Source organism: Callithrix jacchus, chromosome 9 (assembly GCF_049354715.1).
Source record: "Callithrix jacchus isolate 240 chromosome 9, calJac240_pri, whole genome shotgun sequence".
Lineage (NCBI taxonomy): Eukaryota > Metazoa > Chordata > Mammalia > Primates > Cebidae > Callithrix > Callithrix jacchus.
Window position 1 is genome coordinate 50,665,807 of NC_133510.1, and position 23,864 is coordinate 50,689,670.

At 41.0% G+C, this 23,864-nt stretch overlaps 1 protein-coding gene across 1 annotated transcript in view; it reads left to right on the top strand.

Annotated features, from left to right (window-relative positions):
- LOC128928549 (uncharacterized) overlaps nt 1-23,864 on the top strand; it is a 113,945-nt gene that overhangs the window by 39,023 nt on the left and 51,058 nt on the right. The window contains exon 2 of the mRNA XM_078336110.1: nt 6,775-6,896. Within this exon, the coding sequence (XP_078192236.1) occupies nt 6,826-6,896 (71 nt within the window). The 5' untranslated portion in view covers nt 6,775-6,825. The remainder of the gene's footprint in view (nt 1-6,774; nt 6,897-23,864) is intronic.

The window sequence follows — 23,864 nt, forward strand, 5'->3', positions numbered from 1 at the left end:
GGGTACATGAGCAGAGCATGCAAGACAGTTGCGTAGGTACACACATGGCAGTGTGCTTTGCTTTTCTTCTCCCCTTCACCCACATTTGGCATTTCTCCCCAGGCTATCCCTCCCCACCTCCCCCTCCCACTGGCCCTCCCCTTTTCCCCCCAATAGACCCCACTGTTTAGTACTCCCCTTTCTGTGTCCATGTGTTCTCATTTTTCATCACCCGCCTATGAGTGAGAATATGCGGTGTTTCATTTTCTGTTCTTGTGTCAGTTTGCTGAGGATGATGTTTTCCAGATTCATCCATGTCCCTACAAACGACACAAACTCATCATTTCTGATTGCTGCATAATATTCCATGGTGTATATGTGCCACATTTTTCCAATCCAGTCTATTATCAATGGGCATTTGGGTTGATTCCAGGTCTTTGCTATTGTAAACAGTGCTGCAATGAACATTCGTGTACATGTGTCCTTAGAGTAGAACGATTTATAGTCTTTTGGATATATACCCAGTAATGGGATTGCTGGGTCAAATGGAATTTCTATTTCTAAGGCCTTGAGGAATCGCCACACTGTCTTCCACAATGGTTGAACTAATTTACACTCCCACCAACAGTGTAGAAGTGTTCCTTTTTCTCCACATCCTCTCCAGCATCTGTTGTCTCCAGATTTTTTAATGATCGCCATTCTAACTGGCGTGAGATGGTATCTCAATGTGGTTTTGATTTGCATCTCTCTGATGACCAGTGACAATGAGCATTTTTTCATATGATCGTTGGCCTCATATATGTCTTCTTTCGTAAAGTATCTGTTCATATCCTTTGCCCACTTTTGAATGGGCTTGTTTGTTTTTTTCCTGTAAATCTGTTTGAGTTCTTTGTAAATTCTGGATATCAGCCCTTTGTCAGATGGGTAGACTGCGAAAATTTTTTCCCATTCTGTTGGTTGCCGATCCACTCTAGTGACTGTTTCTTTTGCCGTGCAGAAGCTGTGGAGTTTGATTAGGTCCCATTTGTCTATTTTGGCTTTTGTTGCGAATGCTTTTGGTGTTTTGTTCATGAAGTCCTTGCCTACTCCTATGTCCTAGATAGTTTTGCCTAGATTTCCTTCTAGGGTTTTTATGGTGCCAGGTCTTATGTTTAAGTCTTTAATCCATCTGGAGTTAATTTTAGTGTAAGGTGTCAGGAAGGGGTCCAGTTTCTGCTTTCTGCACATGGCTAGCCAGTTTTCCCAACACCATTTGTTAAACATGGAATCCTTTCTCCATTGCTTGTTTTTGTCAGGTTTATCAAAGATTGTATAGTTGTATGTATGTTGTGTTGCCTCCGGTGCCTCTGTTTTGTTCCATTGGTCTATATCTCTGTTTTGGTACCAGTACCATGCTGTTTTGATTACTGTAGCCTTGTAGTATAGTTTGAAATCCGGTAGTGTGATGCCCCCCGCTGTGTTCTTTTTGCTTAGAATTGACTTGGCTATGCGGGCTCTCTTTTGGTTCCATATGAAGTTCGTGGTGGTTTTTTCCAGTTCTGTGAAGAAAGTCAATGGTAGCTTGATGGGGATAGCGTTGATTCTGTAAATTACTTTGGGCGGTATAGCCATTTTCACGATATTAATTCTTCCTAACCATGAACATGGAATGTTTCTCCATCTGTTTGTGTCCTCTCTGATTTCGTTGAGCAGTGGTTTGTAGTTCTCCTTGAAGAAGTCCTTTACGCTCCTTGTTAGTTGTATTCCTAGGTATTTTATTCTCTTCATAGCAACTGTGAATGGCAGTTCGTTCTTGATTTGGCTTTCTTTAAGTCCATTATTGGTGTATAGGAATGCTTGTGGTTTTTGCACAATGATTTTGTATCCTGAGACTTTGCTGAAGTTGCTTATCAGTTTCAGGAGATTTTGGGCTGAGACGATGGGGTCTTCTAGATATACTATCATGTCGTCTGCAAATAGACACAATTTGACTTCCTCCTTTCCTATTTGAATACCCTTTATTTCTTTTTCTTGCCTGATTGCTCTGGCTAGAACTTCCAGTACTATATTGAATAGGAGTGGTGAAAGAGAGCATCCTTGTCTAGTGCCAGATTTCAAAGGGAATGCTTCCAGTTTTTGCCCATTCAGTATGATATTGTCGTAAATAGCTTTTATTGTTTTGAGATACGTTCCATCAATGACGAGTTTATTGAGGGTTTTTAGCATAAAGGGCTGTTGAATTTTGTCAAATGCCTTCTCTGCGTCAATTGAGATAATCATGTGGTTTTTGTTTTTGGTTCTGTTTATGTGGTGAATTACGTTGATAGACTTGCGTATGTTGAACCAGCCTTGCATCCTCGGGATGAATCCTACTTGATCATGATGAATAAGTTTTTTGATTTGCTGTTGCAATCGGGTTGCCAATATTTTATTGAAGATTTTTGCATCTATGTTCATCATGGATATTGGCCTGAAGGTTTCTTTTCTCGTTGGGTCTCTGCCGGGTTTTGGTATCAGAATGATGTTGGTCTCATAAAATGATTTGGGAAGGATTCCCTCTTTTTGGATTGTTTGAAATATTTTTAGAAGGAATGGTACCAGCTCCTCCATGTGTGTCTGGTAGAATTCGGCTGTGAACCTGTCTGGACCTGGGCTTTTTTTGTGTGGCAGGCTCTTAATTGCTGCCTCAACTTCAGACCTTGTTATTGGTCTATTCATGGTTTCAGCTTCCTCCTGGTTTAGGCTTGGGAGGACACAGGAGTCCAGGAATTTATCCATTTCTTCCAGGTTTACTAGTTTATGCGCATATAGTTGTTTGTAATATTCTCTGATGATGGTCTGAATTTCTGTGGAATCTGTGGTGATTTCCCCTTTATCATTTTTTATTGCATCTATTTGGTTGTTCTCTCTTTTATTTTTAATCAATCTGGCTAGTGGTCTGTCTATTTTGTTGATCTTTTCAAAAAACCAGCTCTTGGATTTATTGATTTTTTGAAGGGTTTTTCGTGTCTCAATCTCCTTCAGCTCAGCTCTGATCTTAGTTATTTCTTGTCTTCTGCTGGGTTTTGAGTTTTTTTGATCTTGCTCCTCTAGCTCTTTCAATTTTGACGATAGGGTGTCAATTTTGGATCTCTCCATTCTCCTCATATGGGCACTTATTGCTATATACTTTCCTCTAGAGACTGCTTTAAATGTGTCCCAGAGGTTCTGGCATGTTGTGTCTTCGTTCTCATTGATTTCGAAGAACTTCTTTATTTCTGCCTTCATTTCATTGTTTACCCAGTCAACATTCAAGAGCCAGTTGTTCAGTTTCCATGAAGCTGTGCGGTTCTGGGTCGGTTTCTGAATTCTGAGTTCTAACTTGATTGCACTATGGTCTGAGAGGCTGTTTGTTATGATTTCAGTTGTTTTGCATTTGTTGAGCAGTGCTTTACTTCCAATTATGTGGTCAATTTTAGAGTAGGTATGATGTGGTGCTGAGAAGAATGTGTATTCTGTGGATTTGGGGTGGAGAGTTCTGTAAATGTCTATCAGGTTTGCTTGCTCCAGGTCTGAGTTCAAGCCCTGGATATCCTTGTTGATTTTCTGTCTGGTTGATCTGTCTAATATTGACAGTGGAGTGTTAAAGTCTCCCACTATTATTGTGTGGGAGTCTAAGTCCTTTTGTAAGTCGTTAAGAACTTGCCTTATGTATCTGGGTGCTCCTGCCTTGGGTCCATATATGTTTAGGATCGTTAGCTCTTCTTGTTGTATTGATCCTTTTACCATTATGTAATGGCCTTCTTTGTCTCTTTTGATCTTTGTTGCTTTAAAGTCTATTTTATCAGAGATGGGAATTGCAACTCCTGCTTTTTTTTGCTTTCCGTTTGCTTGGTAAATATCCTCCATCCCTTTATTTTGAGCCTTTGTGTATCCTTGCATGTGAGATGGGTTTCCTGTATACAGCACACTGATGGGTTTTGGATTTTTATCCAATTTGCCAGTCTGTGTCTTTTGATTGGTGCATTTAGTCCATTTACATTTAGGGTTAATATTGTTATGTGTGAATTTGATACTGCCATTTTGATGCTAAGTGGCTGTTTTGCCTGTTAGTTGTTGTAGATTCTTCATTATGTTGATGCTCTTTAGCATTCAGTGTGATTTTGGAATGGCTGGTACTGGTTGATCCTTTCTATGCGTAGTGCCTCTTTTAGGAGCTCTTGTAAAGCAGGCCTGGTGGTGATGAAATCTCTGAGTACTTGCTTGTTCGCAAAGGATTTTATTTTTCCTTCACTGCTGAAGCTCAGTTTGGCTGGATATGAAATCTCGGTTGAAAGTTCTTTTCTTTAAGAATGTTGAATATTGGCCCCCACTCTCTTCTGGCTTGTAGTGTTTCTGCCGAGAGATCTGCTGTGAGTCTGATGGGCTTCCCTTTGTGGGTGACCCGACCTTTCTCTCTGGCTGCCCTTAGTATTCTCTCCTTTATTTCAACCCTGTTGAATCTAACGATTATGTGCCTTGGGGTTGCTCTTCTTGCGGAATATCTTTGTGGTGTTCTCTGTATTTCCTGCAATTGAGTGTTGGCCTGTCTTGCTAGGTGGGGGAAGTTTTCCTGGATGATGTCCTGAAGAGTATTTTCAGCTTGGATTCATTCTCTTCATCCCCTTCTGGTACACCTATCAAACGTAGGTTAGGTCTTTTCACATAGTCCCACATTTCTTGGAGACTTTGTTCATTCCTTTTTGCGCTTTTTTCTCTAATCTTGGTTTCTCGTTTTATTTCATTGAGTTGGTCTTCGACTTCAGATATTCTTTCTTCTGCTTGGTCGATTCGGCTATTGAAACTTGTGCATGCTTCGCGAAGTTCTCGTATTGTGTTTTTCAGCTCCTTTAATTCATTCATATTCCTCTCTAAGTTATCTATTCTTGTTATCATTTCCTCGAATCTTTTTTCAAGGTTCTTAGTTTCTTTGCATTGATTTAATACATGATCTTTTAGCTCACAAAAGTTTCTCATTATCCATCTTCTGAAGTCTAATTCCGTCATTTCGTCACAGTCATTCTCCGTCCAGCTTTGTTCCCTTGCTGGTGAGGAGTTTTGGTCCTTTCTAGGAGGCGAGGTTTTCTGGTTTGGGGTATTATCCTCCTTTTTGCGCTGGTTTCTTCCCATCTTTGTGGATTTGTCCCCTGGTCGTCTGCGTAGTTGCTGACTTTTCGATTGAGTCTCTGAGTGGACACCCCGAATGTTGATGATGAAGTATTTCTGTTGCTTGGTTTTCCTTCTACCAGTCTAGCCCCTTCGCTGTACGACTTCTGAGGTCCGCTCCAGACCCTGCTTGTCTGGGGTGCACCTCTAGCAGCTGTGGCAGAGCGAGGGATGCTACCAGTTTCTTTTTCTGCTATCTTTGTCCCAGGATGATGCCTGCCTAATGTCAGTCTTTTGGATATAGAGGGGACAGGGAGCTGCTTGAGGAGACAGTTTGTACTTTATAGGGGCTTAATTGCTGAGCTGTGAGCTCTGTTGTTCATTCAGGGCTGTTAGGCTGCTATGTTTGATTCTGCTGCAACAGAGCTCATTAAAAAAACCCTTTTTTTTTCTCAAATGCTCGGTGTTGAGGGGTTTGGGCTTTATTTTTGGTTGTCCGTTGAGGTCCTGCCCAGCTAGGACGCAGACTAGCCACTGTTTGCCTGCCGAGGCTCCGCCCTGCTGTCGTGAGGCTCGCCCTGGCTCTGCTGTTCTGCTGTGTTCTCTGCCACGCCCTGCGGCGGAGTCTCTCTGTTGTAGCGGGTTGCCTCGGCAATGGCAGGCTGCGTCAGCAGTGGGCGTGTATCTCAGTAGGGACGGGTTGCCTCGGCAACGGCTGGCTGTGTCAGCAATGGGCGTGTATCTCAGTTGGGGCGGGTTGCCTCGGTAATGGTGGACGCCCCTCCCCCACAGAGCGTCTCGGGCCGTCTGCACGGGGCTTGTTTGAAATCGTGGTTTTGTTTGTCCCACTGGGCCACCCCTAATGCTCTGTCCCTGCAATCCCCTGGGCTGGCCCACTGTCCAAGTCTAGCTCAGTCTCAAGACCAGCCCTCTCACGTCTCCGGTTGCTGGTTCAACAGGGCACCCGGACTAGTGTGCCCTGTGGGGAGCGCTGGGCAGGGCCGGCCGCCGCCACCCCGGCTGCCGGCTTCACCAGGCGGAGGTTCTGCCTGGCGTCCCGCGTCTCCTCTTCACTTGGGAATTTCCCCGTTCCGTGGGCAACAAAGATCAGTCTGGAAATGCAGCTCAGACTCACCTCTCCGCGGACACAAGAGAGCTCCAATCCTGGGTTGTTCTCACAGAGCCATCTTCACCATTCTGTTTGTTCTAAGGCTTATGCCTTAAATCACCCACTGTCATTTAGTGGAGTGGAACTCAAGTACTATCTTTTCTTTATCCATTCGTGTGTTTATGGACACTTAGGTTGGTTCCAAGTCTTAGCTATTGTGAACAGTGCTGCAATAAACATGGGAGTCCAGATATCTCTTTGGTATATTGACTTCCTTTCTTTTTGGGTATATGCGCAGCAGTGGGATTGCTGGATCATATAATAGCTTTATTTTCAGTTTCTTTGAGGAATCTCCAAACTGTTCTGCATAGTATTTGTACTAATTTACATCCCCACCAACAGTGTACAAGGGTTTCCTTTTCTCCAAATCCTTGACAGCATTTATTACTGCCTGTCATTTGGATAAAAGCCATATTAACTGGAGTGAAATGATAGCTCATTCCAGACTTAAAAAAATTTTTTTTTGTCACCTAGGCAGGAATACAGTGACGCAATCTCTGCTCATGGCAATCTCTGTCTCCCAGGTTCAAGCGGTTCTACCGAACACTGTTTCAAGAAGGACCTCAAAGGTGTCCATGTGCTTAAAAAGGGGCACGGCATATGTGTCTCTGGTCCTACCAGGGCCAGCCTGCTGCCATGGTTGGAGGTGAGGACCAGATGTGGTGCTGAAAGGAGAAGACGGGGTGGGAGAAGGGTGGTAGTATCATTCATTCAGGTATGTATGCATGTGTTTATTATTTATCCAGTTTTTAAATAGTGTTAGAATACACATAATTCAATATATATTTATTGATCAACTGATATGTGCCAGGCCTGTGTTTGTGCTGGCAACAGAACAGTAATGAAGACAGAAGAGAAGCAAAGGGAGACAGCTTGACAAGGAAACACCTGGCTCCTCCAACCCCTCATTTACATGTGTATAGGTTGGTGGGGGAAAAACTGACCTAAACTGAAAATTAGACAAACTATTTATTACACATAGTACACGAACAAAATACATAAATATGACCAAAAAAAAAGTAAAGGGATTATGACTAAAAGAGTATAGGAACTAATCTAACCTAGGGGGTCGGAGGAGGTAGCCAGTAAGTATAGTCTTGTTTAGCGTAAAACACTCAAACAACCTCCCCCTGCTCAAAAAAAAAAAAAAAACCGAAAACATGGCTTTGGTTTGATAAGCAGCACAGTTCAGATTCAAATATTCCTAGAAGTGTGTGGTCCTAGGCCTTTAAATGACATAGCATCTGGCCAGGCACTATGGCTCGTGCCTGTAATCCCAGGTCTTAGGGAGGCAGAGGTGGGAGGATAGCTTGAGCCCAGGAGTTCGAGACCTGCCTGGGCAATATAGCGAGACACCATTCTCCACAAAAAGGAAAAAACAAAAAGACAAAAAAAAAAAAAAAAAAAAAAGAAAAGACAGAATTCTACGACAGATGGTGGCTATTTGCATGATGAAGTAGAATAGTAGAACAAACCGAGGTTGACGAGATTTCAAAAATCCCGATTGGCTTTAGTTACCGAGTGACTTCTGGGAAAAATGTGGTTTTAAGAAAAGATGAGATTGGTGTGTAGGTGAAGAACTAGGAGAGAACTCCAGATCTAGGAAATAGTTTGGAAGGAGTAAAAAGCAAACAAGAGGTAAACAGAATTATGTGATGGGTGGAAAACCACAGGAGCCCATCAGAAAGGCTGGGCCTTACGGGCACAGACAATGAAACCAGCTAGAAGGGCAGGAAGTGCACCCTGGGGTGGCCCTCCCCACACAGGAACCTGACCTGGACAGGAAGTGAAGGGCATCATCTGCGGAGCAGGAAGGGGAGATATAAGGGAAGTAAGTGTCCGTTTCATAAACCTTGCTAGAGCTTTTATCCTGTAGTGGGGTTGTAGGCAGCCTGGAGCTTCTCTAACAAAATAATCTGGCCTGCTGGGAGGTATTTGTGAGGGACAAGAAGGGAGACAAGTAAGGTTGGAGTGTGGGCAACTACTGTGGGGCTCTGTCTTGTCTCAGCTCCTTTTTGGGTAACATAAGATACTTGCCTTGGATCCAAACAGGAAGAAAATGAGTCTCATTTCCTCCCCTCTCCCAACCCCCTGCCTCCCATGGTGAAATTACCTATATGGGACTCTTGGTTGACATAAATCTTTGTTTTAATAAAAACCAAAGGATCTGGAGTAGGAAGTGGTTAAGAAGTTGTTTGCTGGAGATTATATCGATAATTCTTCCTGTTTAGACTGAAGAAGGACAATGATAAAGAAGTTAGAACAAAAACCAAACAAACAAACCCACTGTGGTAAATGGGGCAGGGGAAATTGAGAAGTCAAGATGAAGACAGAATTGGACATATATGAATATAAACTTGTTTTAAGCTAGCTGTAAACAGTGTGGTATGAGGAAAGATGGGAAGAGATAGAAAAATAAACAGCATTAAGTTAAAGGGGATAATTATAGGAGCCAAAATGAGAGGTGAGTGTTGCAAGGGATCCAGCTAACTTTAGAGACTTGAGAAGTTTCTTCAAACATTTCCTTTCAGGACACTGTGGGGCTTTAATCTTTCAGGATTTAACAAACCCCTGAATGTATATGCCTTAAATACACACAAACACACATTTTTGCTCTTTCCTGTTGGGGGAGAAGAGATAGTAAGAGATGTGTTCTCCGTTGTCATTTGGAAAACAGCTTCCAGTACGTTTTATTTGCTTTTAAAATCTCTAGAGGATAGTCAGCAAATAGAAATGGGTTTGCAGAAATAACATGGCTTCCTGGAACTTAGGGGGAAGGAAATGGGTGGTTTCTTTAATTACTATAGTATTTGTTTAGTATAGAGTGTGTTATAACTAAAGATAGAATTCTGGCTAATGTCCAGGAGGGAAGGTGAATAATGAATATTATTTGGATATTAATGAATTCAGAAGCTACATACAGTTGTGTTTAATTTACTAGGTTAAGTAAAGCAATAATGTTCTTTGTTTTCATTATCCTGGCCAGATCAGAGTGGACTGAAGTTTGTTTTCAGGTATCTAATCAGTTTAAATTCAAGGACGTTGTTATTTACATATGAAGAGCTAATGACTTTAACCAAGTAAACTTATTTATAACAAAGATGTGACTGGTGACAAAAGGAGTGTTGATACTGCCTTAATTAATTGATTTGCTAATTATTCTTTTCTGCTGGGTGTGATAGTACTTTTCCTAATGAGCAGCAGAAGCAAGAATGCTGCAGCCAGCAGCTTTAACGCAGTAGTAGTAGCAATAGCTTCTTGGCCATTTTAGGTCCATTTGTGCTGAAGTTGTTGACTTCATACAATTTTGTGGACTTTATGAAATTGAGGAACTAAGTGTATTCCTATATGTTTATCCTATTTATTTATCAGCTATGTGACTTAGCTTAAGTCTGAAATGCTTAAAAGGCATTTAATGAAAGTGAAAATAAATTAGACGACCATGTTTGAATTTAAATAACAATTAAAAATATGTCCCACAGCAGTACCACGCATTTATTTCTTCAGGCTTCTTAAAGACATTGATTGGTAATAGAGGCATCCATGCTCATTGGTGTGGGAAGCCCTGGGGAATGGCTAGAAGGCTCATTCATTTTTTTTTCTGTAGGCTTGCAATTGTTTTGTATTTGAAAGTCATGATACTGAAGAAATTCAAAAATCCCCAGGAGATTCCATGTCCACATAACAAATGCAAACTTATCTTTACCGTAATATGTTCACTTCTCATAACTCCTTGATTGGAACCCTTCACTTCATCCAGGCTGTGAGTTCTGTAAGTTTCTGTCACAGGCAGCCATGTTCATTCCTGACACCATGCTTTTGCTTGGCTGTGCCTCCTGCCCAGAATGCTGTCTATCCTCTTAGGCACATCCTCTCTCTGTCCTATTATTGTCCTATTTCTTCCTGATTCAGCGGGGTGGTGATTGGTGGAGATGGCTAACGTTTACTAAGTATATCTCATGTTTTAGGTACTGTGGAGGCAATTTATGTGCATTGTTTAATAATACTCCCGTTTTACAGATAGGGAAAGGAGGCTTAGAGAATGTCACTGGACTCACACTAGTAAGTGGCACAAGGCCAGAATATAAATCTAGGTCTTTTTGGTCATTTCTGGATTTAATCTTATAGAGCCTTGAATTGTTTCTTAACTATTGCATCTACTAAGTCCTTATTTCTGTAAATGGATTGTCAGTGGCTAGAGGCAAGGAGATTATCTTTTAGTTTGCATAGAGCAGGCCCTCAATAGTGATAGCCTTCTATTGAACTGAAAAATAACATGTAAAACATTAAAGGATTTTTATTATTTGGTTAAACACTGGAAAAAAGAAACAAATCCCAGGGAACTAATTTCTCAAAATTACTGCATGAAGATAAGACACTGTGGTTCTGAGTATGGTCAGTGCCATTCCCATGAGTGTCTGGAAATGTGGGGACAGTTCTTAGGTTGTCAGGATACTGGAGGTATCTTGCACTTAGTTGGGGGTAGACAGGGATGTCAAACACTTTGCAGAAAGCGGCAGTTCTGCACCCCACAGGGGCCAGTAAGGGAACCAGCACCTGGAAAACATGGACCCGGATGCCAGACTGAGTTCCAACCTACCTCCACCTTTTACTAACTGAGTAAATCTTTCTCACATTAACTATGGTGCCCTCTCCACTCCTGGCACATGATTAGTGCCCAATAGCGTCAGCTCATAATCACCATCCTCTAGAAAAGTGTACCCCATGGCAAGACATGATCTTTGCAGAGTGGCAGAACTTACTAGACTAATAGTAACGGTGTAAAAATCAAGGTGTAATGAATATAGAGTGGAATAATAGACATTGGAGACTCCAAAAGACAGGAGGGTGGGGCAGGAGTGGGGATGGTGAGGGATGAGAAATTACCTATTGGGTACAATGTACAGTATTCGGGTGATGGGTACACAAAGAGCCCAGACTTCACCACTATACAATATATCTATGTAACAAAACTGCGCTTGTATTTTCCAAGTCTTAAAAAAGAAACCAAAACTAAAAAAAAAAAAAAAAAAAATCAAGGTGTGTTCCAAAACAGTGCTTCTCAAACCTAAATGTGCTTACAAATCTCCTAGAAATCCTGTTACGGTGCAGATTCTGATTCAAGGGATCTAAGGTGGGACCAGAGTGCCTGCATTTCTGATAAGCTTATGATCCCAGAGCTGCTGTTGAGTATCGAAGTTCTAAAGTACATTGAGGGAGAAGCCAACTTCATAAAGGGAATAATGAAGCATTTATTGCATATCTACTATAGAACTTAAATCATAAAAATAGAGTAATGGAGGTTGGATATAAGGAGTATAGAATTTGATTTCTTCACAGAAGGAGCTTCCATCTGCTTTGCCACTTTTATCTGAGAGGCAGAGAGAAAGAGAAAGAGAGAGTGTGCACATTTTCCCTGGATAACTCTATTTTTCGGGGGGAAAAGGCAGAGAGGTATTTCTTATGTATATTTCCTCACACAAAAAAGCCATTTTGGGTCCCCAAATAATTTTAGAAGAGGTATTATAACTAAATAAGGGGAAAACCTGGCAGTTATTATTGGATGCAGGGTGTAAGCCTTGCATATCTCAGAACTAGTAAGAATGGTGTGCATTTGGGTGTTTCTGTGTGTGTGTGTGCAGTATTATATGTCTTTGTGTGAGCTGAAAGTATATTGGGCCATTGCTTGGGAATTGATTTCTTTTTTTATTACCTTTTTTTTGGGGGGGGGAGGAAGGGAGGAAGGCAGGAAGGGAGGGAAGGAGGAAGGGAGGGAGGAAGAAAGGGATGAAGGAAGGAAGAAAGGGAGGAAGGGGGGAGGGAGGGAGGGAGGGAGGGAAGGGAAGGAAGGAAATCAAGCAATGAGAGAGACATTGCCGACCTGGATCTAGAGGTTTACAAGTTGATTTCTTTATTTTTTTTATTTAAATAGATTTTAAAGGAACAAAGATATAGTGGTAAAAGGATCAATGCAACAACAAGAGCTAACGATCCTAACACCCAGATACATAGAGACTTAGATTCAATGAGACATAAAAATTAATAAGGATATCAAGGACTCGAACTCAGATCCAGAATAAGTAAACTTAATAAATATTTATAGAGCTCTCCACTTCAAATACACAAAATAGACATTCTTGTCAATACCACATCACACCTACCCATAGGTTTAAATGAAACATTGATTGGCCATTATTAATACCCAATTTTTTTCAGAATAAAGCAATATTTCCTTTCACCTTCCCTCTTTCTCTTCCTTTCTTCCTCTCCTTTACTCATTTTTTTTCTTTCCTTCTCTCAAAAAAAAAAAAAAGAAAAAGAGAAAATGATTTCTTAAACATCACTAGAGAAGAGAGCTATTTTCCCTTATAAAGATTAAAGCCTCAAGTTAAGGGGCAGGAGTTCCTAAGGCAGTCTTGACTAGGAACTTTGCATATTATAGGCAGTTGATGTTATTTGAACGTAGTCATTGAGAGAAGAGACTACTCATTATCCACTTAAAATACTTCCCGACTGCAGCATGGTGTTCTACCGAAGCCAAAGCAATTGGCTTTGCATTTGGCCAGCTGATTTAGCAAGAAATTTCGCAAATGATGCAGTCCTTACAGATGGTGCTGTTGGGTTTTTTTTTAGAGTGTTTTAAAACACTGATGGATTTGACTATGAACTGAATTTCCAGTTTCTTAGATTCACCTCCAGCCAACCCTGGATGATCTCTACGGCAGCTGGAGACAAGGAACAGATCTTTTCTGCAACTTTATGATAAATGATTTCCTTTAAAAACCACTCGCATAATAAAAATAATTTGGTGTAAACTTGGCCAAGGGGAACTCTTGAAATTTTCAGTGTCTTTGCCTAACTCTGAGTTGCTTCAGTCACATTTTTGCCTAGTTCTTGATTGACTTTCTGGTGCTCTGCGTGCAGGTCAAGAAGGAGCCAGTATCTCCAGGAGGAGTATGAGAATGCTCTGCCAGTGTAAAGTGTAAATCCTTGAGAGGCTGTGGCAAGGGTCTATGTCTGAATGTATACAGCAAGAACAGATGGAGACTGTGGCTTTCTCCAGGAAGAGGTTTCTAAATTTGCCTTTTAGAAGATATCAGAAAGTTCAGGGTACTACTGTATCATCTTCACAGGCCGAATTCTTGTTCACATCTTTACAACAGGGACTGGTCCTGATCTTTGCTGTTGACTGCTTGCTTGTTTTCTTGGTTTCTATTTGAATCATCACCTTTTAATTATCTTCCTCGGTGCCCTTTTGGTTGTGCTTATTTCGGCTTTATGTAAGCAGCATCTCTGGATGCATAAATGAGGCAGATAAAATTCCCCAGGGTGAATGATCTGCCCTTCATCTATTTTTAGCACTGCAAAGAATTTACCATAGCTCACAGCATAACTCAATCACTGTAAGCCAGTGAGCAAATTCTGAGGTTTTTTTTTTTTTTTTTTTTTTTAAATAACCTTTCCTGGAGGCATTTGGTATAGGCTAAGCTCAAAGGCACATGATTCAATCATTGATTATTCAAGACATGTCATACTTAGACTTATAATCACTATATTGTCACTGTCAACTAGATATTCAGCTCTGGTTCCTAATTTTACACTGGAAGCTGCATGAAGTCTATTGTGTTCGGTGTGTGGCCCTGGCAGTGCAGAAATGGCAACAAGGAAGTATCCAGCACCCACTAAAAGACTGATGAACACCAATTTGCTTTCTCTCAGTCGAGCCACCTTTCTTAAGGGAACCCTTGGCCTGTAGCTTGAACTGTTTGATCCTTGTATATCTTCCATTCCTTCAATCCTTAGGGAGCCTCCATAAAGTGAGGACAATGTGTCTTATTTACCACCTGCTATGGTCTGAATGTTAGTGTCCCCCTCAAATTCATATGTTGGAACCTAATACCCAATGTGATCGGATGAAGAGGTGGGCCCTTTTAGGAAGCGATGAAGTCACGGATTAGTGCCTGCATTAGTCAGGGTTCTCTAGAGGAACAGAACTAATAGGATATATATATATATGGATATAATAGGATTATATATATATATATATATATATATATATATATATATGGGAGTTTATTAGTAGTATTAACTCATACAATCACAAGGTCCCATAATAGGCTGCCTGCAAGCTGAGGAACAAGGAAGCCAATCTGAGTACCAAAGCTGAAGAACTTGGAGTCTGATGTTCGAAGGCAGGAAGCATCCAGCATAGGAGAAAGATGTAGGCTGGGAGGCTAAGCCAGTCTAGCCTTTTCACGGTTTTCTGCCTGCTTTATAACCTGTCAGCTGGCAGCTCATTAGATGGTGCCCACCCAGATAAAGGGTGGGTCTGCCTTTCCCAGCCCACTGACTCAAATGTTCATCTCCTTTGGCATCACCCTCACAGACGCACCCAGGATTAATTCCTCTGCATTCTTCAATTCAATCAATCACTCAGTATTAACCATCACAGTGCCCTCTTAAAAGAGGTTGGAAGGGAGCTGCCTTGCCCCTCCTGCCATTTGGTAATATACCAAGAAGGCACCAGTTTTGAAGCAGAGAGTCAGTGATACCAGACACCAAATCTGCTTTCACTTTGATCTGAGACTTTAAGCCTCCAGAACTGCAAGCCATACATTTCTGTTACTTATAAATTACCCATTTAAGGTATTTTGTTATAGTAGCCTGAACAAACTAAGATACCACCATACCTCTATAGTTTAGCACAGGGATTAAGCTTAAGGAGACATTCATTCATTTGTCCATTGATTGATCAGTTCATTTAACAAATGCTTATTCGTAAATACCAACATTCCAGCTTGTCGTGAAATGAAGTTTCCCCATCTTTGATAGGAATAAATGCTTATCATTACCGTTTTGGCTGTGAGAGCTCCCCTGTAGCTCCGCTACTTCTTGGAAGCATGCTCCTCTAAGGTTGTTAGCTCTGCCCTCCTATCCAGATTTGCTCTTTTCCTTTGCATCTGCAGAAGCAGCACTATTTCTATAACAAAGCCATTCCTTCTACTTCTGAATATCACTGGTTTCTGTTATTAATTTCTTTCATTTGAGATCAAAGAGGTAGTCCTATGATGTGACCCTGTAATGGTTTCATGGTGTGTCTGCTTGGGCTTGGATAAACCACATTCCCCAGAACTCCCTTTCTAGTATGTTTCTGACTAGGGTGGTCTACAAGGGAGAGTCTCTTGCAAAAATTGGAAGATGAAAGGGAGGCAGGAGCTCCCTTCCATTTTGTGGCACACATGTACCTTCTCCTAATTATTGAAACACTAATCTAGGTGCTCCTGTGAAAGGATTTTGCAGCTGTAAAGTCCCTAATCAGTTGACTTCAAGTTAGTCAAAAGAGATACTATTCTAGGTGACTTAATCAGTTAACAGCTTTTTATAAGAGGGTCTAGACCAGGGATGTCCAAGGGAGAGAGTACAGTCATGGGTTCTCAGTTTCTGTTTCTGGTTGGGCCAATAAAGCCCCTTCCTCATTCCTCTTTTCTGCTTATCACTAGAGACAGAAATGAAAAACTATGGCTTCAGGCTGCTAAAAACCTAAAAACAAGACAAAACAGAACAGCAACAACAAAATAAGGTGGGTTGGATGATCTTGATCTATATCCCTGAGATCAGAGATTCCAAGTAGTAGAGCAGAAGGAAAGACGTAGAACTTTTCTACATTTTGAGACAAAAATACTCATGATGTTGCTGATCTGCTGATGTGCCTTGGTGTGAAGCAGCGGTGAGGTCTATAATTGTTTACTTTCCAGCTGTATCGACTTCCAGTTTCACTGACTGTTGGGATAAGTGCGTGTGCACAGCTCCATGACCAAGAGCCCTGGCTTCTGCATGACATACTCATCACAGAGCTCATGCTTGTGGTAGTCTAGCCTACTTATGACTTTCCCTTTCTGATTACCAGCCTTGTGGATGTCAGGCCTGCTTAGCCAGCTCCTACAGTTGTGTAAGATAATTCTTTGTAAAAGAAAATAAATAAATGGATAGATTAAAAAAACAAAAGCAAAAAAACTTCTGTTGGTTCTGTTCTTCATGTCAACCCCTGACTGATACACAAACTGAAGAAGCAATTGTTCCCTTATATATCATGCATTCGGGCAGTTTGGATCCCAGATGTCCACCAGCATTCATTCAATGAGTCATAACTGTACCATAGCTGACAATATAGCAACAAACCAAGCAGATATGGACCCTGCATATGGAGAGTAGATCCTAGCAGGAAACAGATGTTATTTAATATTTATAAGGATACTACATTAGCATGGAGTGATCAGAAGGTGTAACTAGGAGACCCTACCTGAACTTGGTGTCAGAGAAGGAAAGTAAGGGCCTGGAAGAAAGAGTGAGGGTATGACAACAAATGAAAGTAATTCAGGAGGTTCTGCAAAGTTGTCGTTTGTGGCAATAGAAGGGATGAGGCTTGGGAGATAAACCACAGGGGGCTATGCAAGCCAAGATAGCAATGTCTGACTTTACCCCAAGGGACAAATATTGTTATTTAAAAACCTTCTTGTTCTAGAATCCTATATAGCTATTTTATAATGTCACAACGTGGTTATACTTTGAGCCTTTGAAGATCCTATGGTGTTAATGTGTTCGATCCAGCCATTCCTGCCACTGTCCTCTTATTTTTTTGCACTTTTTTTTTTTTTTTTTACAATTCTCTTGTGTAACCTATGATGCCCTTTCTATTGTGCAAGCATCAGTTGGCTACTGTCATGCTATTTTTAACTCATTCTCCTGCCTTATGCTTTGAATTCTCACCCATTGAAAGAAAAATAAAACAAAACCTGCACTCTCCACATTAATTTACCTGACAGTTTCCTTTTGACAATGTTTACTTTCTGTTCTATTTAGGTGTACAGAAAAGCTTCCGGAGGGTGGGCAGTTCCCCAGCCTCATTATTCCTGGCCCTCTGTCACCACCTGCGGTTGTGGGAGCTCAGCCCTTCCTGAGGCTGTTAACCCTTTCTGACTGCTGAGCTCCCTGATGCTCTAAGGATTTTCTTAATGAAGTAACTGATTTATTTAATGAAGTAAATGCCATCCTTGAAAACTAGGGCAGTACATATCATCAATTCTACGGATGAGAGAGAGGAAACACTGAAATGGTGCTAGAAAGTGCATGACCAGACCAGTCACAAATCTGAATGAGGTTGAACTTTGTGAGCCTAAGGTCAGTTTTCGCCTTTTTTTTTTCTTTGTTTGAGACAGGTTCTTGCTGGGCTGGAGTGCAGTGTGGCCATCTTAGCTCATTGCGTGCAGCCTTTAAGTCCCGGGCTGAAGCACTCCTCCTGCACAGCTGGAATTGCAGGCAAGGGCCACCGGACCTGGCCAGTTTTTGCCTTTTTTCTTTTCTCTTTCATTATTTTCAGGCTTCCCTGTATTCCCTATTCAGGTTTCCATGTAGCTGTCTTTGGGAAAACAGTGAAATATAGAGGTTAAGCCAAATTGTAAATTGTAAAGCCAAACTGATTTGGGTTGGGAGTCAGGTTCTACTATAACTTATTTCTATATTTGTAACATGGGAGTAATATTACGTACAAGTAATAGATTTAAAAAAGGTGACATGTGCAGAGTAACTAGCTTAGTGCTAGGCACATAGACAGGGCTGAGTAAATTCGGCATATTAAGCATTATGATCTTTATTTTTCATCTCCAAATATTTATTCTGGAAACTGGAACATGCAGATAAGGTGAGCATGTGATATTGGAAATGCAAAATAAAAATTTACATTATCTAAGCCACAAAGGGCTACATTCACACAGCACTGGGGAGGTGGGCAGGAAGAGGATAACCTATTCCCAACCAAAGGAGGCTTCTGACAACATTTCCTAGCAGCAAAGACTCATGTGTGAGGATCCCAGCACCTGAGCACTCACCAGTCCTAAAAGCCTGGAGTCTTAGTCTCTCAAATCTTAGAATCATCTCTTAATAAATTTTATTTTTAAATTGACACATAATTGCACATATTTATATGGTAGATAGTGATGTTTCCATACATAGAATGTAGAGTGATCAGATTAGGGTAATTAGCAGATCCATCATCTCAAACATTTTATCATTTCTTTGTGCTGGGAACAGTCAATATCCTCTGTTTGAAAAAATATAACATTGTTAACCATAGTCATCCTGCAGTGCCACGGAACACTTGAATTTACTTCTCCTGTCTAGCTGTAATTTTGTATCTTTTAACGAATCTTTCTCTATTCCCCGTGTTCCGCCTACACTTCCCAATCTCTGGTAACCTCTGTTCCACTTTTTACTTCTCTGAGATCAACATTTTTTAGCTTTCACACATGAGTAAGAACACGTGGTGTTTATCTTTCTGTTCCTGGCTTATTTTACTTAACAGAATGTCTGCCAATTCCATCCCTGTTGCCATGAATGACAGGATTTCATTCTTTTTAATGGGATAGTATTTCATCTTGTATATATACTGTATTTTTAAAAATCCATTCATCTGTTGTTAAACATTTTGGTTGATTCCTTATCTTGGCTATTGTAAATAGTGGTACAATAAACATGGGAGTGCCAATATCTCTGTGATATACTAATTTCCTTTCCTTTGGATAAATGCCCTGTAATGGGATTACTGGATCATATAGTAGTTCTATTTGTAGTTTTCTGAGGAAATTCCATACTGTTCTCCATAGTGGCTGCCCTAGTTTACATTTCCATCAACAGCATATAAGAGTTCCTTTACAAAAATCAGCCAGGATTGGTGGTGCGCGCCTGTAATCCCAGCTACTTGGGAGGCTGAGACAGGAGAATTGTTTGAACCTGGGAGGTAGAGGTTGCAGTGAGCCAAGATTACACCACTGTACTCTAGCCTGGGTGACAGAGCAAGGCTCTGTGTCAAAAAAAAAAAAAAAAAAAAAAATCATTTTTCTCTACATCCTTACCTGCGTTTTTTATTTTTTGTCTTGTTGATAACAGACATACTAACTGGAATGAGATAGACAACATCTCATCGTAGTTTTGATTTGTATTTCCCTGATGATTAGTGATGCTGAGCATTTTTTTCATATATTTGTTGGTCAACCGTACATCTTTTCTGTTTGGATCATCTGCCCATTATTTAATTGGATTTTTTTTCTTGCTGTTCAGATGTTTGAGTTTCTTTCTTTCTTTTTTTTTTTTTTTTGAGATGGAGTTTCGCTCTTGTTACCCAGGCTGGAGTGCAATGGCGCGATCTTGGCTCACCGCAACCTCTGCCTCCTGGGTTCAGGCAATTCTCCTGCCTCAGCCTCCTGAGTAGCTGGGATTACAGGCACGCGCCACCGTGCCCAGCTAATTTTTTGTATTTTTAGTAGAGACGGGGTTTCATCATGTGGATGGTCTCGCTCTCTTAACCTCATGATCCACCTGCCTCGGCCTCCCAAAGTGCTGGGATTACAGGCATGAGCCACCGCGCCCGGCCGATGTTTGAGTTTCTTGTACGTTCTGGATATTAATCCTGTGTCAGATAAATAGTTTGTAAATATTTTCTACCATTTTATAGGTTATCTTTTCATTCTGTTGATTGTTTTTCTTTTTGCTACACAGAAGCTTTTTAGTTTGATAGAATTCTATTTATTTTCACTTTTGTATCTTGTATTTTTGAGGTCTCATTCACAATGTCTTTTCCCAGTACTAATGTCCTGAAGCATTTCCTTTTATTTTATTCTAGTAGTTTTACAGTTTTGGGTCTTACATTTAGATCTTTAATTCACTTAAGGTTGATTTCTATATAGGATGAGAGGTGGAAGTCTAATGAGAGGTGGGAGTCTCATTCTTCTGCATATGGATATCAAGTTTTCCTAGCACCATTTATTGTAGACTGTCTTTTCTCCAGTAAATGTTCTTGGTGCCTTTGTCAAAATCAGTTGGCTGTAGATACATGGATTCATTTCTGGATTCTCAGTAAACAATTCTGTTCCATTGTTCTATGTGTCTGTTTTTATGCCAGTACCTTGCCATTTTGGTTACTATAGCTTTGTAGTATATTCTGAAGTCCAGGTTTATTCTTTTGCTCAGGATTATTTTGGCTATTCAGGGTCTTTTATGTCCTGTAAAAATTTTACTATTATGTTTTTCTATTTCTTGGAAGAATGTTATTGTTGTTCTAATAAGGATTATACTGAATCTGCATATTGCTTTGGTAGTACAGTCATTTTAACAATATTAATTTTCCCAGTCCGTGAACATGAGATATCTTTTCATGTTTTTTTTGTGTCCTCTTCATTTTCTTTCATCATGTTTTATAGTTTTCCTTGTAGATGTCTTTCATCTCCTAGGTTAAATGTATTCCTAGGTAGAGAGAGAGAGAGAGAGAGAGAGAACGTGTGTATGTGTGTGTGTGTGTGTGTGTACTTGTTGTAAATGAGGTTGCTTTCTTGATAGATTTTTCAGCTAGTTTGTTGTTTGTATATAGAGATGCTACAGATTTTTTAATGTTAATTTTTCATATGGTTTGGCTGTGTCCCCATTCAAATCTCAATGGCATTGTATCAGAATTCCCATGTGTTCTGAGAGTGACCTAGCGGGAGGTAATGGAATCATGGGGAGTGGTCTTTCCTGTGCTATTCTTGTGATAGTGACTAAGTCTTGAGAGATCTGATGGGTTTATCAGGGGTTTCCACTTTTGCTTCTTTCTCATTTTCTCTTACCTCTGCCGTGTAAGAAGCACCTTTTGCCTCCCACCATGATTCTGAGGCCTCCCAAGCCATGTGGAACTGTAAGTCCAATTAAACCTCTTTTTCTTCCCAGTCTGGGGTATGTCTTTATCAGCAGCATGAAAATGGACAGTAAATTGGTACCAAGAGTGGGGAGTTGCTGAAAAGAAACCCAAAAATGTGGAAACGACTTTGAAACTGGATAACAGGCAGAGGTTGGAACAGTTTGGAGAGCTCAGAACACAAGAAAATGTGAGGAAGTTTGGAACCTCCTAGAAACTTGTTGAGTGACTGACAAAAATGCTGATAGTGATATAAACAAGTTTCAGACTGAGGTTGTCTCAGATGGAGATGAATGACTTATTGGGAACTGGAGCAAAGGTGACTCTTGTTATGTTTGAACAAAGAGACTGGCAGCATTTCATCCCTTCCCTAGGTATTTATGGAACTTGAAACTTGAGAGAGATGATTTGGGGTAACTGGTGGAAGAAATTTCTAAGCAGCAAAGCATTCAAAATGTGACTTGGGTGCTGTTAAGATAATTCCATTTTAAAAGGGAAGCAGAGCATAAAAATTCAGAAAATTTGCAGCCTAACAATGGAGTAGAAAAGAAAAACCTATTTTCTGGGGAAAAATTCAAGCCAGCTGCAGAAATTTGCATAAGTAGCAAGGAGCCTAATGTTAATTACCCAAGAACGTGGAGAAAATGTCTCCAGGCCATGTCAGATACCTTCATGGCAGTCCTTCCCATCACAGGCCTGGAGGCCCAGGAGGAAAAAGTGGTTTTATGGGCTGGGCCTAGGATCTCCATGCTGTGGGAAGCCTAGGGACTTGGGGCCCTGTGTCCCAGCTGCTCTAGCCATGGCTGAAAGGGGCCAACATACAGCTTGGGCCGTGGCTTCAGAGGGTGGAAGCCCTAAGCCTTGGCAGCTTCCAAATGGTGTTGACCCTGCTGGTGAATAGAAGTCAAGAATTGAGGTTTGGGAACCTCCGCCTAGATTTTAGAAGATGTGGGGAAATGTCTGGACACCCAGGCGAAAGTTTGCTGCACGGGTGGACCCTCATGGAGAACCTCTGCTAGGGCAGTGCAGAAGGGAAATGTGGGGTCAGAGCCCCCACAAAGAGCCCCTACTGGGACACTTTCTAATAGAGCTGTGAGAAGAGGGCCCCCATTCTCCATTCCCCAGAATATTAAATCCACTGACAGCTTGCACTATGCCCTAGAAAAGCTTCAGACACTCAACAACAGCCAGTGAAAGCAGCCAGGAGGGAAGCTGTACCCTGCAAAGTCACAGGGGCAGAGCTGCCCAAGACCATGGGAACCCATCTCTTACATCAGTGTGACCTGGATGTGAGACCTGGAGTCAAGGGAGATCATTTTGGAGTTTTAAAATGTGATTGCCCTGCTGGATTTTGGACTTGCATGAGACCTGTAACCCCTTTGTTTTGGCCATTCTCTCCCATTTGGAATAGCTGTATTTACCCAATATCCTTATCCCCATTGTATCTAGGAAGTAACCAGCTTGTTTCTGATTTTACACACTTATAGGTGGAAGTGACTTTCCTTAACTCAGATGAGACTTTGAACTGTGGACTTTTGGGTTAATTCTGAAATGAGATAAGACTTTGGGGAACTGTTGGGAGGGCATGATTGGTTTTGAAATGTGAGGACATGAGGTCTGGAGGGGCCAGGGGCGGAATGATACAGTTTAGCTGCATCCCCATTCAAATCTCAATTGAATTGTATCCTCCAGAATTCCCATGTGTTGTGGGAAGCACCTAGGGGGAGGTAATTGAATCATGGGGGCCAGTCTTTCCTGTACTATTCTTGTGATAGTGAAAAAGTCTCACGAGACTAATGGGTTTATCAGGGGTTTCTGCTTTGGCTTCTTCCTCAATTTCTCTTGCCGCTGCCACGTAAGAAGCATCTTTCACCTCATACCACGATGCTGAGGCCTTCCCAGCCATGTGGAGCTGTAAGTCCAATTAGACCTTTTTTCTTTCCAGTCTTGGGTGTGTCTTTATCAGCAGTGTAAAAATTGACTAATATAGTTTTGTATCCTGCAACTTTACTGAATTCATTTATCAGTTCCAAAAGTTTTCTGGTAGAATCTTTAGATTATTCTATACATACAATCATATAATCTACAAACATGAACAATTTTACTTTCTCCTTTCCAATTTGGATGCCTTTTATTTCTTTCTCCTGCCCAATTGCTCTGGCAAGGCCTTTTAGTACTATACTGAATAAGAGTGGTAAGAGTGGGCATCCTTATTCCAGTTCTTAGGGGAGAAGCTTTCAGCTTTTCCCAGCTTGGTTTAATGTTAGCTGTGGGTTTGTCAAATATGGCTTTTATTGTGTTGAGGTATTTTCCTTTCATACTTAATTTACTGAAAGTTTTTATCGTGAAATGAAGTTCAATTTTATGAAATGCTTATCTTCATCTATTCATATGATCATGTGATTTTTGTACTTCATCTGTTGATGTGAGGTAATACTTTTATGTATATGTTGAACCAGGCTTGCATCCCTGGGATGAATCTCACTTGATCATGGCATATAATCCTTTAGATGTGCTGTTGGATTCAGTTTGCTAGACGTTGTTGAGGATTTTTGCATCTGTGTTCATAAAGGATATTGGTCTGTGCTTTCCTTTTATCGTTGTGTCCTTTATCTGTTTTAGGTCTCAGGGTTATTAGGCATTATGATCTTGAACAAGGTGACTTCTCCAGACGCAAAAGGAAAGGATTCAATGGCCATTTACTTGGCAGTTTACTCAATAGTTTATCTTTTCCCTTTTTACTCATTTTCTTTTTTTGTTTTTTTTTTTTTTGAGACGGAGTTTCGCTCTTGTTACCCAGGCTTGAGTGCAATGGCGCGAACTTGGCTCACCACAACTTCCGCCTCCTGGGTTCAGGCAATTCTCCTGCCTCAGCCTCCTGAGTAGCTGGGA